The sequence below is a fragment of the Pezoporus flaviventris genome, unplaced genomic scaffold (genome assembly GCF_033815535.1).
Source record: "Pezoporus flaviventris isolate CSIRO_AGI_PZ_B2104156 unplaced genomic scaffold, CSIRO_AGI_Pfla_v1 ptg000013l, whole genome shotgun sequence".
Taxonomy (NCBI): Eukaryota; Metazoa; Chordata; class Aves; order Psittaciformes; family Psittacidae; genus Pezoporus; species Pezoporus flaviventris.
This window is the reverse complement of record NW_026892561.1, coordinates 26,944,368-26,957,541: the sequence shown is the minus strand read 5'-3', so window position 1 is coordinate 26,957,541 and position 13,174 is coordinate 26,944,368. Positions and strand designations below refer to the sequence as shown.

The 13,174-nt window shown below is 38.9% G+C and overlaps 1 protein-coding gene across 2 annotated transcripts in view; it reads left to right on the top strand.

The window, feature by feature from the left end:
- Positions 1–12,625, top strand: part of USP13 (ubiquitin specific peptidase 13) — a 58,218-nt gene extending 45,593 nt beyond the window's left edge. Inside the window, exons 13-21 of one of the 2 annotated variants that reach the window (XM_061452454.1) lie at positions 373–547; positions 2,510–2,598; positions 2,971–3,093; positions 5,349–5,375; positions 6,138–6,281; positions 7,252–7,418; positions 7,936–8,095; positions 9,685–9,769; positions 10,410–12,625. In XM_061452454.1, the coding sequence (XP_061308438.1) occupies positions 373–547; positions 2,510–2,598; positions 2,971–3,093; positions 5,349–5,375; positions 6,138–6,281; positions 7,252–7,418; positions 7,936–8,095; positions 9,685–9,769; positions 10,410–10,503 (1,064 nt within the window). In that variant the 3' untranslated portion in view covers positions 10,504–12,625. Of the gene's footprint in view, positions 1–372; positions 548–2,509; positions 2,599–2,970; positions 3,094–5,348; positions 5,376–6,137; positions 6,282–6,563; positions 6,603–7,251; positions 7,419–7,935; positions 8,096–9,684; positions 9,770–10,409 lie in introns of those variants that run through there. The other variant, XM_061452455.1, reaches the window with a different exon arrangement.
- The last annotated feature ends 549 nt before the right edge of the window (positions 12,626–13,174 follow it).

The window sequence follows — 13,174 nt, the reverse complement described above, 5'->3', positions numbered from 1 at the left end:
TCCTGTCTAGAAAGTCAGATGTCACAAACAGCAATAATTTTCCAAGTCATATTGAGCTGATAAAGCAGGTAGTTGGTGTTCTCATTAACACAGGATTCTCACTATCATGGCAAGATTTTAATTGCCTGTTGCCCAGTATTACCAGTTCTATGTTGTCACCATGAACAGAAGCCTTCAAAAAACAGGTGTGGTTGTGAGTGTGGCTCCTGACCCCAATGCAGACAAAAAGATTTGATACCTAGTTAAAGCCATAGAGTGTTTTATTGATAAGTGGGGTTTTGCATTTCTAAAACATTTAAAAATAAGACTGGTGAGGGACATTATAACCATGACAATGTTCATTTAGCTATTACTGTGATATGTATTTCTCAGATGAATTAATTGCCTATGAATTGAAGAGGCAAGAAGCAGAAGCTACAAGGAGACCTCTACCAGAGCTTGTCCGTGCCAAGATCCCATTCAGTGCGTGTCTGCAGGCCTTTTCTGAGCCAAGCAATGTAGAGGACTTCTGGAGCAGTGCCCTTCAAGCAAAATCTGCAGGAGTGAAGTAAGTGTGTGTCTGGCTGCCTATGAAAAATATGTATGGTAGTGCTGTGTGGTTATTTTGGTACCTGGATATGATGCAGAGAGAAACAGACAAAGGCATAGCGGGCTTCGGTATTATATTAGTGTTGGAGTTCACAAATGTAATGTGTAGATCAAGCCTGATGGGAGTTGTAATGACCAACTGAGCAGGAAAGAAATTTTTCTCGTCAGACTTCAGGAAGTGATGTGTTCTGGTTGTTAATAGTTTGAACTTTAAATGCTTGTACCTTAATTGTCTGCCCATGTTTTAAAATTGGATCCTATGTATCACATAGTCATAGAGCTCTGTACTGTGTGGTAGGAGATACAGTCTGTATCTCTGTGCTTAGTCTCTTAATGTCTCATTTCACTAAGGATGCTGAGGGGCATTGTATGACAACAAAACAGGGTGAAGCAAACAAAAGTGTTTTCTTCTGAGAAAGTTCTTTAGATAAATGGAAACTTTTGCATTTGTGAAGTGATGAAAACTTTGGGTTTATTATGTTGTCATATTTTATATTATTGTTTGCATTTGGATTTCAACCCATCTCCTTTGTATGCTACAGTGTTTGGTTGCATCTGATAAGTTTGCTGTAGCTTACATGGGGCCATGGTACAAAGTGGACATATTAAACAAGGAAACCCTGTGTGTTTATAATGAGGTAGATAAAAGAACCAAAACCATCTTGGGCTTAAAAAAGCATTAAGAAGAAATAGTACGGCAGACAGAGATAAGTGCAATTCTCAGGGGCAGTATTTCTTGCTGAGAACAAGAGTTTAGTCTCTCATCTGGCTTCATTTTTATGTCAGCAGCAAGGAGTGGTTGAAAATTACGCTCTGCAACTGGTTTGCTAAGTGACTAGGTAGGTTATATTTTTAGATCACTTAGCATACCAATGACTCATTGCTGTCTTAGGATATAGTTTCAGTGACTTTGTATTGAAAATTGGGAGACAAGTGTACTTGGTGAAGAGAAATTCAACAATCTAAAGGGCTTTTGTATTAACCATGAACATATTGGAAGAACATTCTAGTCTTTAAGTATATCCAAGGTTAATTTGTAATATAGCTGTTCTTCATCCTCTAGGTCTTTACAAATACTGAAAGATGAAGAATAATTTGCTATTTAAAATTATAATTTTTCATGCTGCAGATGAGAAAGTTACTAAAATTGTAAGGTGGTGCTCTGAAGAATTTAGAAAGTAGTTACTTATTGTATGGTAAGAAGACCTTATATTTAGGATGCATTTACTGTACTTGACCCAGAGAGGAAAAGAATGGTGGTACATATAATGTTACACTGTGTTCAGGTTAAACTTTTTGTTAATTGGGTAAATATCAGGGATGCCCTTAAACTTGAGTCATCCTCTATTTTGATAAATATTACAGTAGCTGAGTAAGAATATCGTAAGATTTTTTTTTTTTATGCAGCACTTCCATGTGAAAAACTACAAATGACAGCTTTTTCAATCTTTGCTAAATAAAATGCCTTATGGGTGGACTGATACATCATGGGCAATGCTACTGCTACTAGAAAGGGAGTGAATAAAATGCAGATTGAATTTTACTCTATTCTGTCCAAGATGTGTTTTGAGCCTGTGCCCTGATGTTCTAGTCAAGTGTCATTCAGAAATTATTTCCTCACATTCAGCTTCAAAACACCTTGAGTGAGCAAGTTTAATACTACTTTTAATTGTTTTCTATAGTCTTCCTAGAAGCTGAATTGTCTGCAAGGGTTTGAGCTGACATTCAGGGTATGGATGTATAGAAAGGTATTGCCATACTTCTCCACTGCACTTGGAAATGTCTTTGTGAAGTTTGTTTATAAAATCCATCACTTGATCTCACTCAGGGCTCAAGTTATTCATCTCAGTGTGCATGAAGTACTGAAATCTGTGCTGCCTGTGATTTTGTTTCAATGAATTGTGTTTCTTGTGCTTCCCAGGACTTCTCGGTTTGCTTCATTTCCTGAATACTTAGTGGTGCAGATAAAGAAATTCACCTTTGGCCTTGACTGGATACCCAAAAAGCTTGGTATGTGCTTTTTAGATTTACCTTTTTCTCATTCTGCCCAAAGTAATCTGCAAGATTACAAAGTACACACTTTGGTCTATAATGAGAACCTGGATTGAGTCTTGGGTTTACACTGTAAAGATCCTAGCTGAATCTTCTTTCCCCCAAACTAATCTGTCAGGTCTGTGGAGTTAAAATACAGTTCATATAGTCTGGCTTCCTAGATAAAGTGTACTTTAGTGTTCTGACTTTCTCAAATAACTGTTTTCAGGAGGGCAATCCTGGCTGTGTTTGTACTTTGAGTACCAGAGTCTGCGTCTCTGAAGCGGTAGGTTGCACCATGAGGTCATTTCACTGGATTCATAAACTTGGACTGTTTCTCTACTTTTGTAGATGTTTCTATAGACATGCCAGATTTCCTAGATATCAACCACCTTCGGGCCAGGGGTCTCCAGCCCGGAGAAGAGGAACTTCCAGACATTGCTCCTCCCATTATCATTCCTGATGACCCAAAAGGTATTTACTGACTTTCTCTCTTCTTATTCTCTCCTATAGTCCTCTTTGCCTCTAGCACATACTGATTCTCTTTAATCTTCATCTTTTGGAGCTAGGAACAATAAAGCAGCCCTTGTGCTTTTATAATTGAAGACTCTTACAACACCCCACAGCTTTTTGTTTTCCTCTCTACTAGACAACTCTAGATCCTTCCAGCTTTTCTGCTTGGATGTTTTCAGGATTTATGATTGTTGCTGTTGTTCTGGACTATCTCAAAATAATTCGCTCATAGATGGATGCTCTATTTTGTGAAATAGATTATTTCACTTACTTTACTGGTTATAGTCTTGTATACCCTGCTGTGTGGTGGTTGCCTCTTTTGCCGTAGTGTAGTGCTGCTCAGTGGAGCGATCTCTTCATCTGTACTAGCAGAATTGTTTCATGTCTTCCATATGCATGGGTAATCATCCTTAGTTAAGAATAAAGTCCTTGTGCTCATCTTCACTGAATGTTCATTGATATGTAAGACTTAAAGGAATAGAGGAGTGTGTGAACACCTCTAGACTTGTGAAAATCAGCTAAATGTAGGGAACATCTTCTGACCATTCATTGACCTTCAGTGCATGTTCGTCACTCCCTTTCAGTAAAGTCACTGTGCACTTCCCAGGGCTTGGTGTGAAGGACTTGGTCTCAGACCAATAAGCTGAGTCTCATGACAGGTGTTGTAAGTGGGGTGGCGTGTTAATCCACTCATTTCTTACATTTTCATAAAAAGAGGTGTTACTAAACTGCTGTTACCTTCTAAGTACTTTTGTACTAACTTTTGTCTGAAACCTGGTGATAAAGTGGGACTGTAGCTAAATCAATCTGTCAGTTCTTGTGTGTACAGTGAATGGTCCACCCTAATTGGAAGGAATTTTAAAATCTGTCAGTTACTATGATTATTCGCTGTAGGATTTTAGTGTTGTGGTTCTGAGAAGATGGTTTTCTGTTTAGTCATATGGCTTACTTTAATAACTTGAAACACTTTGGTTCAAGGTGAAACAACAAACACGCCATGTCTGCAGAATAGATTCATTCACAGTACAGTGATACTTAAACCACAAAGGACTACAGTTTAAGAAAACCTCTTTACAGGGATAGATTAAGACTCAAAATCTTACTAATTTTTAAATTTCAAGATTTGTTAGGTTGCAGCAGACCCTAGCAGCTGTGCAGGCATGCATAGTCCACTTCTCCGGATGTATGTGGGCTGTACAGGCCATTAAAAGGGGCTCTGTCTCAAGCAGCTGATGTCAAATTGCTGACTAAAATATCTGTAGAGCAGAAAGAGTGTGATTAACATGCTATGCTGCTTTTTTTTTTTTTTTCTTTTAGTACTGTTTCTTTCTCCCTGATATTCAGAAACAAGAATATTAGACTATCCCCCTTCCTCATTCCCTGGCTTTCTCTGGAGGATTAAATGGTTTATAGCAAGTAAAATCTTGGTTTTATAGTGTGACCTTAGACCCAGGTTGCTGCAATTTCCTCCAGATGTCTTAAGCTTGGGTGCTTCGGTATTTAATAGGAAACCAGTAATGCAACTATTCCCATGACATGACTGCCCCATTTGCTTGGATATTTGTACTAGTGGTGGTATAATATCAAGCTGTACATACGTGAAAGGAAGCTTGTACTTGAAATTGTGTGTCAGAGCAAAGGCTATGGAAAAATTGAGTTCTCAAGTTTTTGATTTTGTCCCTTATCTGTAGGATCCTTATCAAGGCTTACTTTTTTTTTTATCCTCTTGCTCAGTGGGCTAACCTAAATTTAGTGTAAATGTATGGGTGATCTACCTGGTTTTTAACAAAACAGATTCTTGCTTAAAATTGGTTTAGGTCAGCCATCAGCTATATTTCTTACCAGTTTATAATACCAGTGACACTTCGCTCTGAGGTTAGTTAGGGAAATTACTAGGCAGAAAACATCCCTGGTTTAATTCATAGCAAAAACATCAGGGATGTGAGGATGAACATGCCTTGCCTGCGTGAGGCATAGAAACATCATATTTTTCTATGATGTCATATATGACATTTCTATGACGACATTTCTATGACATCATTTCTATGACATCATAGAAAAATATGATGTGAGGCATAGAAAACATCAATTGTTTCTGTGACTTTAAAAACATGGATTTGTTTTTCCCATATGAATCTACTTTGCTTTAATATTAAGTTTTTTCCTGTTTGTTTGTTTGTTTTTTGTGTTTTTTTTATTTCTTTCTTAATTTTCAGGTCACATGATGAACAATGTCATGGAGTGTACGTATCTCATTTTTCTGAGACTGGTACTTAAGTGGCTTAAAAAATTTTCATGCTTTTGCTCAGCTAATGGCTTCTCTGTTCTCATAGAGATGCATGAAGTATTGCCCGGCATGCTGATTTTTGTACCTGTTCAGCATTTACTTCCATGTGTGCAGGATTCTTTAACAGTCTGTAGCAACATCAGCATAGCCAGAATATGAGCTGCCCGTGTCTGCTGCTCGTCAGGGGGATCTTGCAGTTCTCAGGGTCACAGCTGCCTGATCCTGTCTCCCTCTGGACTCTAATCTCAGCTGAAGCTGTCAAGCCCTGACATTCAGAGATGAAGTTCAACTGGAGACTGCTAGATCCAGCAGCTGCTGTTTCTCTGACCTGCAAGATCCTGGCTTTAAGAAAGGTGATTGCTTTGGCTGCCATCTCTTGCTAAGCACAGCACCTAATTTCTTCACCCCTTGAAATCCAGTGGTGAGTGCTTTTAGCAAATAAAGTCCTGTAGGAATTTGTAAATGTTTAAGGATCTAATGTAGATTATGGTGACAAAAGATTACCAGTAAGTCCATAATAAATACTATAAAAAATGTCCGTAACAAATGATTTATACAAGGCTGTTTTCTAATGGGTGTGGGCTTATTGTAGTACTAAAACAAATCCAAGTGATATGTGTTGTGATTTGTGTTGTAATATGTGGCACCATGAATAATAAGAAATACTGTATAATGGATAAAATTAGACTTTTATATTTTAGAAGGTCCTTTCTTTTAGCTCTAGATATTGATGAGTGTTCAGTTATGCAACTGGCAGAGATGGGTTTTCCTTTGGAAGCATGTCGTAAAGCTGTGTACTATACAGGCAACCTGGGTGCTGAAGTTGCTTTCAACTGGATCATTGCACACATGGAAGAACCAGGTTAGTGATTGGAAGGTGTAAGTTAAACTCAACTCTTGATTGTATATTTTGGCAGTCAGTAGAAATTTTATAATGGGTGACAGAGAAACAACAGGCACCTTCCCCACCCCAGGAAACCTGAAGGTGTGAGTGGACTTTCCTAAGATGTTCCTGGGATATGCAGATCTTTACCATTGTGTGGCATCCTCTGCCTAGAAGACAACAAATATAAGCTACACCAGAAGTACTCTCCTGTCCTACTGATCATGTGGGCCAGCTCTCTGTTTTCTGCCCTTTGCTTAGGTCCGTGCTGCTAAGGGGGAAGCTGACTTGTGATCAAGTGTAAGTACAAAGAACCCTGTGGTCCAGATGCTTTTCTTCCATATCGGCCTCCTCTAGCTCAGGCTAGAGCATTCATGATATACTTAGAACCTCGGCTATCTAATGGTGGACAGGGCTGCTAGATGTTCTCCACTTCCTGTGTTTCATCCATGCAAAGTCTGGACTCATGATTCAGTGCTGAGTATATCTGAGCACTTCCTTGCCAGGAAACTCGATTTGGTTGAGTTCACTCTTCACGATGGGCTTTTGTGTTGCTTATGTAAACGGGATGAGTTTCACTGGGGCTTAACTGATGTATTTCAGCTATGGAATCAATTGATTTTACAGCTATATGTATATCATCTGAGTGTCGACTTCGGTGCCATCATTGCTTCCATACTCTGCTACTTTCCTGTAGTTTTTTCACTTCTGTGATGTGCCAAGTTGTTACAGATGGCTCAGTATGAGTTTGTCCAGCTAGATATTTTGTAATATGCATGTTTGTTTTGTTGTTTTTAAGGCTTTCCAGGCATCTAAATCCCAAGTGGTCCAATGAAATAAACTTACGTTGATTTCGGGACTGCTTTTGAGGTCCTATTTGTTGTTTGTTGATTTTCCATTTCAGTGGGGCAAAAGAACAAACTGATGAATGTCTCTTTCTTTGTTCCAGACTTTGCTGAGCCATTGGTCATACCTGCATATGGAGAAGTTGCTTCCAATGGAGCAGCTGCATTTGGAACTGTTGGGCTAGATAACCAACCTCCTGAAGAGATGGTTGCAATTATAATTTCCATGGGCTTCCAAAGGAATCTGGCAATTCAAGCACTGAAGGCAACAGTGAGTTCCAGGAGTTAGTTACTGGTAGCACTTGGATTTCATTTCATGTTATGTGCTTTGTTACATGTGCATGCTCAGATGCCTTTGAAATGTGTATAAAAATCCAGTTAATGGGTGATGCACATAGAACTATTCTGCCAAAGCATGGGATGCCTGACTTGACTGGGTTAGAGTAAGGAAGGTGGTTTGTATTTCACATGAATGTTGAAGTGTGGAGGAGAGTGAGAAAAACTCAGCTTCTTTTACCATCTTTTGAGAAACAACCTGGATGCCTGGACTGTGCATCTTCAAGATGAGAACCTGGGGGTCACAGGGATTAGTTGTGGGAGGATTTCTTCTCCATCTGTCAAGCTTCTGCAGAGTGACTGTTGAATACTGTATTCAAGAAAGTAGAGTATGTATCTTACAAATTGTACATGCTATTGAACATGAACCTTCCTCTCTTCAAAGAACAATTAGCAGTAGCATGATGCTAGAGATTTTATTAAAGGCTGCTCTTTTGCTTGTTAATTCACAGAACAATAATTTGGAGCGTGGACTGGAATGGATCTTCAGCCACCCTGAACTCGAGGAAGAAAGTGAGCCTGCTTTGGACATGATGGATATGGACAACAATGCTAATGCCATTATTGCAGAGGCGGGGTCGGAGGGACCCACGGTCAAAGATGGGTCTGGAAGTAAGTTGTTCTTCAGTGTAGAACTGGCTATCATGTTGTTGTGTCAAACCTATGCCATTCATAGAGCTCCTTTCTGTTTTGAAAGTAGTTATTGTGGGGTTTTTGGATGCGATCCAGGCAATTTACTTCAATCTTGCTTGTAGGTCTGAGTCCAGCTCTGTGGCGCTGCAAGATTCTGTGGGTTGCATTTGCTCAGAAAACTCCCTGGACTCACTGAATAACCTGAGTCAAAGTTTCTTGTTGCCACAGCATATAAGTCTCTGTTGGCCTAGCTTTATTTTTTGTTTTATTGCTCTAAGATAAAAAGACAAAATAAAACTAGGTTGTTTAAATCCTCAGAAGCTGAGCACCCTAAAGATAATATTGCTGTTACAGTTCACCTGAGTTTTTGTCCTCTTGTGGTCTGATGGGAGATTTGATAATTCCTTCAGCAAAGTTCCTTAATCTAAATACAGCAGGTATAGTTGGTATCCTGCATGTACTGTTCAGCTATTTTCTTTTGTTTCTTTTTGTTTGGTTTTGTTTGTTTTTCTTTGAGATTCTCAGTCATACAACTACTGAATAAACCACAAGATGGGGCTAATGTATGGCAAAGTTGTGAAGTAGGTAAAGAGCCTCTTTTAAGTGTAAAAGCATTAGAGTATCAAAGCTCAGTGATGGTTCTAAAATAAGTATATCGCATGATGATTTTTGAAGTGTTTTAGTGACCAGTTCAAGCAACAGAGCATGCTCTAAACTTGTACCTCTGACCTTGATTGCAATGGTCTTACAAGGAAAAAAAAAAAATTAACAGCCAATTTGAGTTTTATTTCTGTGGTTGCTGTTCTTATACAAGAATATTTATTTCTTTGGTCTTTATAACATTAAAAACAATCTTAAGTCTCTTGGAGACATTGGAAACATTGATTATCATAAGGTTAAAAAAAAGATATGGAATAATAATTTTTTGTGGTACTTAGCCTTTATAGACTGAGACCATTTACTGAGTGCCTGAAATCGTGATAACCAACATGATACTGTAAAATGGCTCCAGAAAGCCCTCTCCACCAAAATCCAGGCCCTTGTCCTTATGCAATATCCTGAAAGAAGGTACCCTTTTACTTTTGGTGGTAATTTGGGTGAATGGCATGAATGGGTGGGGAGAAAGAACCAATGTTGAGCTCTCCAGAGACATTAACCACAAAATTTTTCTTCACGTAAAAGGAAGAGGGGTCTGTGATCACACTTGCAGATGTAGCTAATTTGTGTGCAGAGTGAATGCCGTACCTGGCGCTTTCTGTGGTGCTCTCTGTGAACTGGAAATAAATCTGCTGTTTTCTTTCCTAGTAGGGACTGTGATCACAGCCCTGCTGTATATGCACAGATCTATGTGGGTTTGATTTGAATTGTTTTGATTTTTGACAGTGAAACTGGCTGCTAGTTAAAGCGAGAATATGCTGCAGTCTTAACAGAAACTGTGTTTGGGGATGCAGTATCTAAGTTAGGAGTGCTTAGCTGTTTCTCCAGTGTTAGAAAGAAAGCTTCCCCTCGAGTTATATTGTAACTTTAGTAATAAGAGATTTATGGTCCCATTTGTATTTCTTAAACAGGATACGAGCTGTTTGGGTTCATCAGCCACATGGGAACATCCACAATGAGTGGCCACTATGTTTGTCATCTCAAAAAAGAAGGAAGGTGAGTGGAATTGGGAGAGACACAAAAGGATGAACAAATGTTTTCGTTGAAGCGTACATCTCTACAGAGCAGGGTGGCAGGCAAACATTAATGTTGTTACCAGGTATACATTTCCCACCAAAGAAATGGATATTGTTACAGATTGTAGGTGTGATGAGTCAGTTGTGATACTGCCGAGGTCTGTGCTGAAATGTACCATCAACTCTACTGTACTTGCTGTTCCAAATCTGTTCATTTTGGGGCCTCAGTTCTGTATCTGGCTTCATTGATCTGAGCTTCCCCCAGCTTCTTTTCATTCCCCATCAGTAGAAACCCATCAAACTATGGGCTAATATTAATACTGCTAGTACTGCAATACTGATCTTGGCTGTGAATTTTATATGCTGCTATTACTTGGCATTGGGAATATCTGATTTTCCTTCACTTGAACTGCAACTACACATTCCTCTGTATGTCTGTCATCCTTTCCAGTTCCTGACTATGCCAGTAATCCAACTTTGGCTATTTCTCTGATCTTTTGTTCTTATGGCAGTACCTAATTTTAGATTTTAAGCTCTTGCAGTCTGGGTCAGAGAAGTTCCTGATAAATTGTGATGATTTTTATACACATGGAATGTAATCAATCTTGTTTCCCTTTCAGATGGGTGATCTACAATGACCTTAGAGTCTGTGCCTCAGAACGACCTCCCAAAGACCTGGGATACATTTATTTTTACCACAGGATACCAAGTTAGGCCTGAAATCTCTTACTTGGCCTTAAAAAGCCGTAAGCCTTTTTAACCAGCCCCAAGCCCCATACAATAAAAAAGAAAATCTAAACCCCACAGAGCACCCCTAGCCCTTGAACTGCCAAAAAGCAAAGGACATCATGGGATATTTAGTTTATTTAAAAAGTCATTTGATGCTGCCTTAAGTGTTAGATGGCAAATTTCTATTAGGTGATGTACATTGTTTTAATTTTGTACATGTTAAAGGATACCTTAAGACCATGCAGATTAGTGGTGGAGTTTGCAGCTAGTATACGGAGAAAACAGAAGTTTCAGGGTTGAACAAAAATAGCCCATCAACTGGGGTTCAGCCCAGCTCCTGCCTGTTCTGACCATGCATCTGTTGAAGACCACAAAGAAATACTTGCACCTTTGGTAAGTGGGAACCAGTGTTTTCAACCAGAGTCAAGACCACTTAGATAAATCATGTCGCGTATAGAAATGGAGTGGGTATGTGAGTGTAATTCAGAATAGAATGTTTTATTTGAGATTATTTTTGATGTAGTGAGAAAATTCCAACAGATACAACTAGAGTCATATCTGTTGTAACCCAGCTTTATATTATTTTGGTTTGCCTTTTTGATGCATAAACCTAAGAAATAAATGGAGATGGAAGCAATCTCCTGCCAGCGCCCTGCACATTTTCTTAGAAAGAGAAATGATAGATTTTACTTTTGCAGATGCAGGTTTCTTCATCTTCTCTTGAATGTTTCTTTTGCAAGTTCTTCCAACAGATTCAGGATTACAGATGGCTAAAGGAAGCAGACTTTCTGACTATAAAATTAAATTCATACCCTTAGGAAAGCTAAGGGTGTTATTTAAATTTTATCTTCTTATGAAGGAGGTAAAGGAGGTGTTAATGTCCCATTATATTTATTTCAGGGAAATTTTCATCTTGACCACTCACATTCCATCTGAAATCAACTTGACAAAGCACTCACAGTGCAATTCTGCTTTCTGCCAAAGATTGCTTAAATACTTAGTTCCATCCATGAGTGGGGGAAATGGCTTAGTAAGATTGCTCATTTATTGATTTGCCTCTCTCTCCTTCCTCCCTTAGAAAATCCCAAACCATCAAAACCAAAACCAAACAACAAAAAAATCTCACCTTGAAGTGTTTCAGCTTTAAGACTTGCAAACACACCAATAATCTGATCTCTTTAACAGACACATTCTGAAGGGGTTTTTATATTTTTGGCAGGTATAAAGGTAAGGGCTGGCTTTTCCTGCCTTTCTTGTGAGAGGGGGAGTAGTGGTGTTATTTCAGTTTGTGTCACAGGTGCAGGCAAGAATATGTATGTGGGGTTTTAAACTGTTTGAGAATACTAGTTCTAGAAAAAGTAAATGGTGAGTGTGAAACCTTTAATGATTCCAAAAAACCCTCAAATGTTCACGGTGTTGGCCACTGCTTAGAGGCTGTTGCTGAAGTTGCTTCATATAATCTTACTGAGCCCTGAAAATAAATTGAAACAGTCAAAAATGAAATAAAAAATAAAATTCTCCTTACAGAGTTCAAGAGAAGCAGGGAGGTATAATTACATTTTCTTTTCAGTTAGTGCCTGCAAGTTTAATAGCAAAATTCAGGCAGCTACATGCTACAGAAGAGAATCCAAATTAAAAGTGATGTTATGAGTAGGGCATTTTATTTTTTCCAGTATAGTTTTTCCTGTAGTCATATAGCCTAATGCAGAGCCAAACCCCACTGCTGGGTGGGTGTTTTTTGTTTTTTGTTTTTTTTTTAATCAGTTTGTGATCTTACAAGATTATGAGAGAAATTCTAGTGCAGTAATTCTGTAGAGTCTAAATGGTGCCAAACTGCTGGGAAAGCTTCCTGCACTTTGTGCTCTTATTGACACAGAAGAGTGACATCCCAGCACATTAATAAGTGGCTTCTCAGATTCAGCTGCCTTGTCATTATTGAGCCACCAGTTCTGGACAAAAAAAAAAACGCTGTCAGTAATTTTTTTGCTTCTTCCGGGTTTTAAATATTTGTGTATTTCACCAGAAAGGGACAGATTTGAAAATGAGATCACGAATTTATTCAGTGATGCACCATCTATTTAAAGTGAAAGAATAAAACTTCCATGTATGTTTGTGCTCTTTCATTTTGGCAGTAGGAAAAGGACAAAAGGCTTCTACCCCTTTGCTTCTATTTTTATTTTTATTAATTTTTTTTTTCAATGCCCAGTTACATTCTGAGGAAGCTCAACAGCAGCTTCCCTCTCACCTCATGAACTTAAAGGGCTGTTTTATAAACTAAACAGATCTGGTGGCCACTACATTTTTAGTTAGAAGCATTGGGTAAATGAAGGTCAACAGAGTAGTTCCTATGTTTGTTACTAAACTGGAAACGTGGCTGGTCTCGTGGGGTTAAGGATGGAGTTTGGACGCTTGCAAACCATTTGTCTGGTACGTCCTGAAACTGGGGTGCTGTGGTTAATGGGAGGCACACTTAGGAAGCTGGCACATGAAAAAGGGGAGAGCTGTTCACTGGTTGTGATAGGTGAACCGTAGCAGCTAAGCTTCTGAAATTCCTTGCAGTTCATCACTCTTGCATACTGCCTGCCTACCAGTGGGTCAGAAATGCAGGGAGCAGCTTAGAGGAGAGGCTTATGGGTTGTCTAAAATACAGCACTTG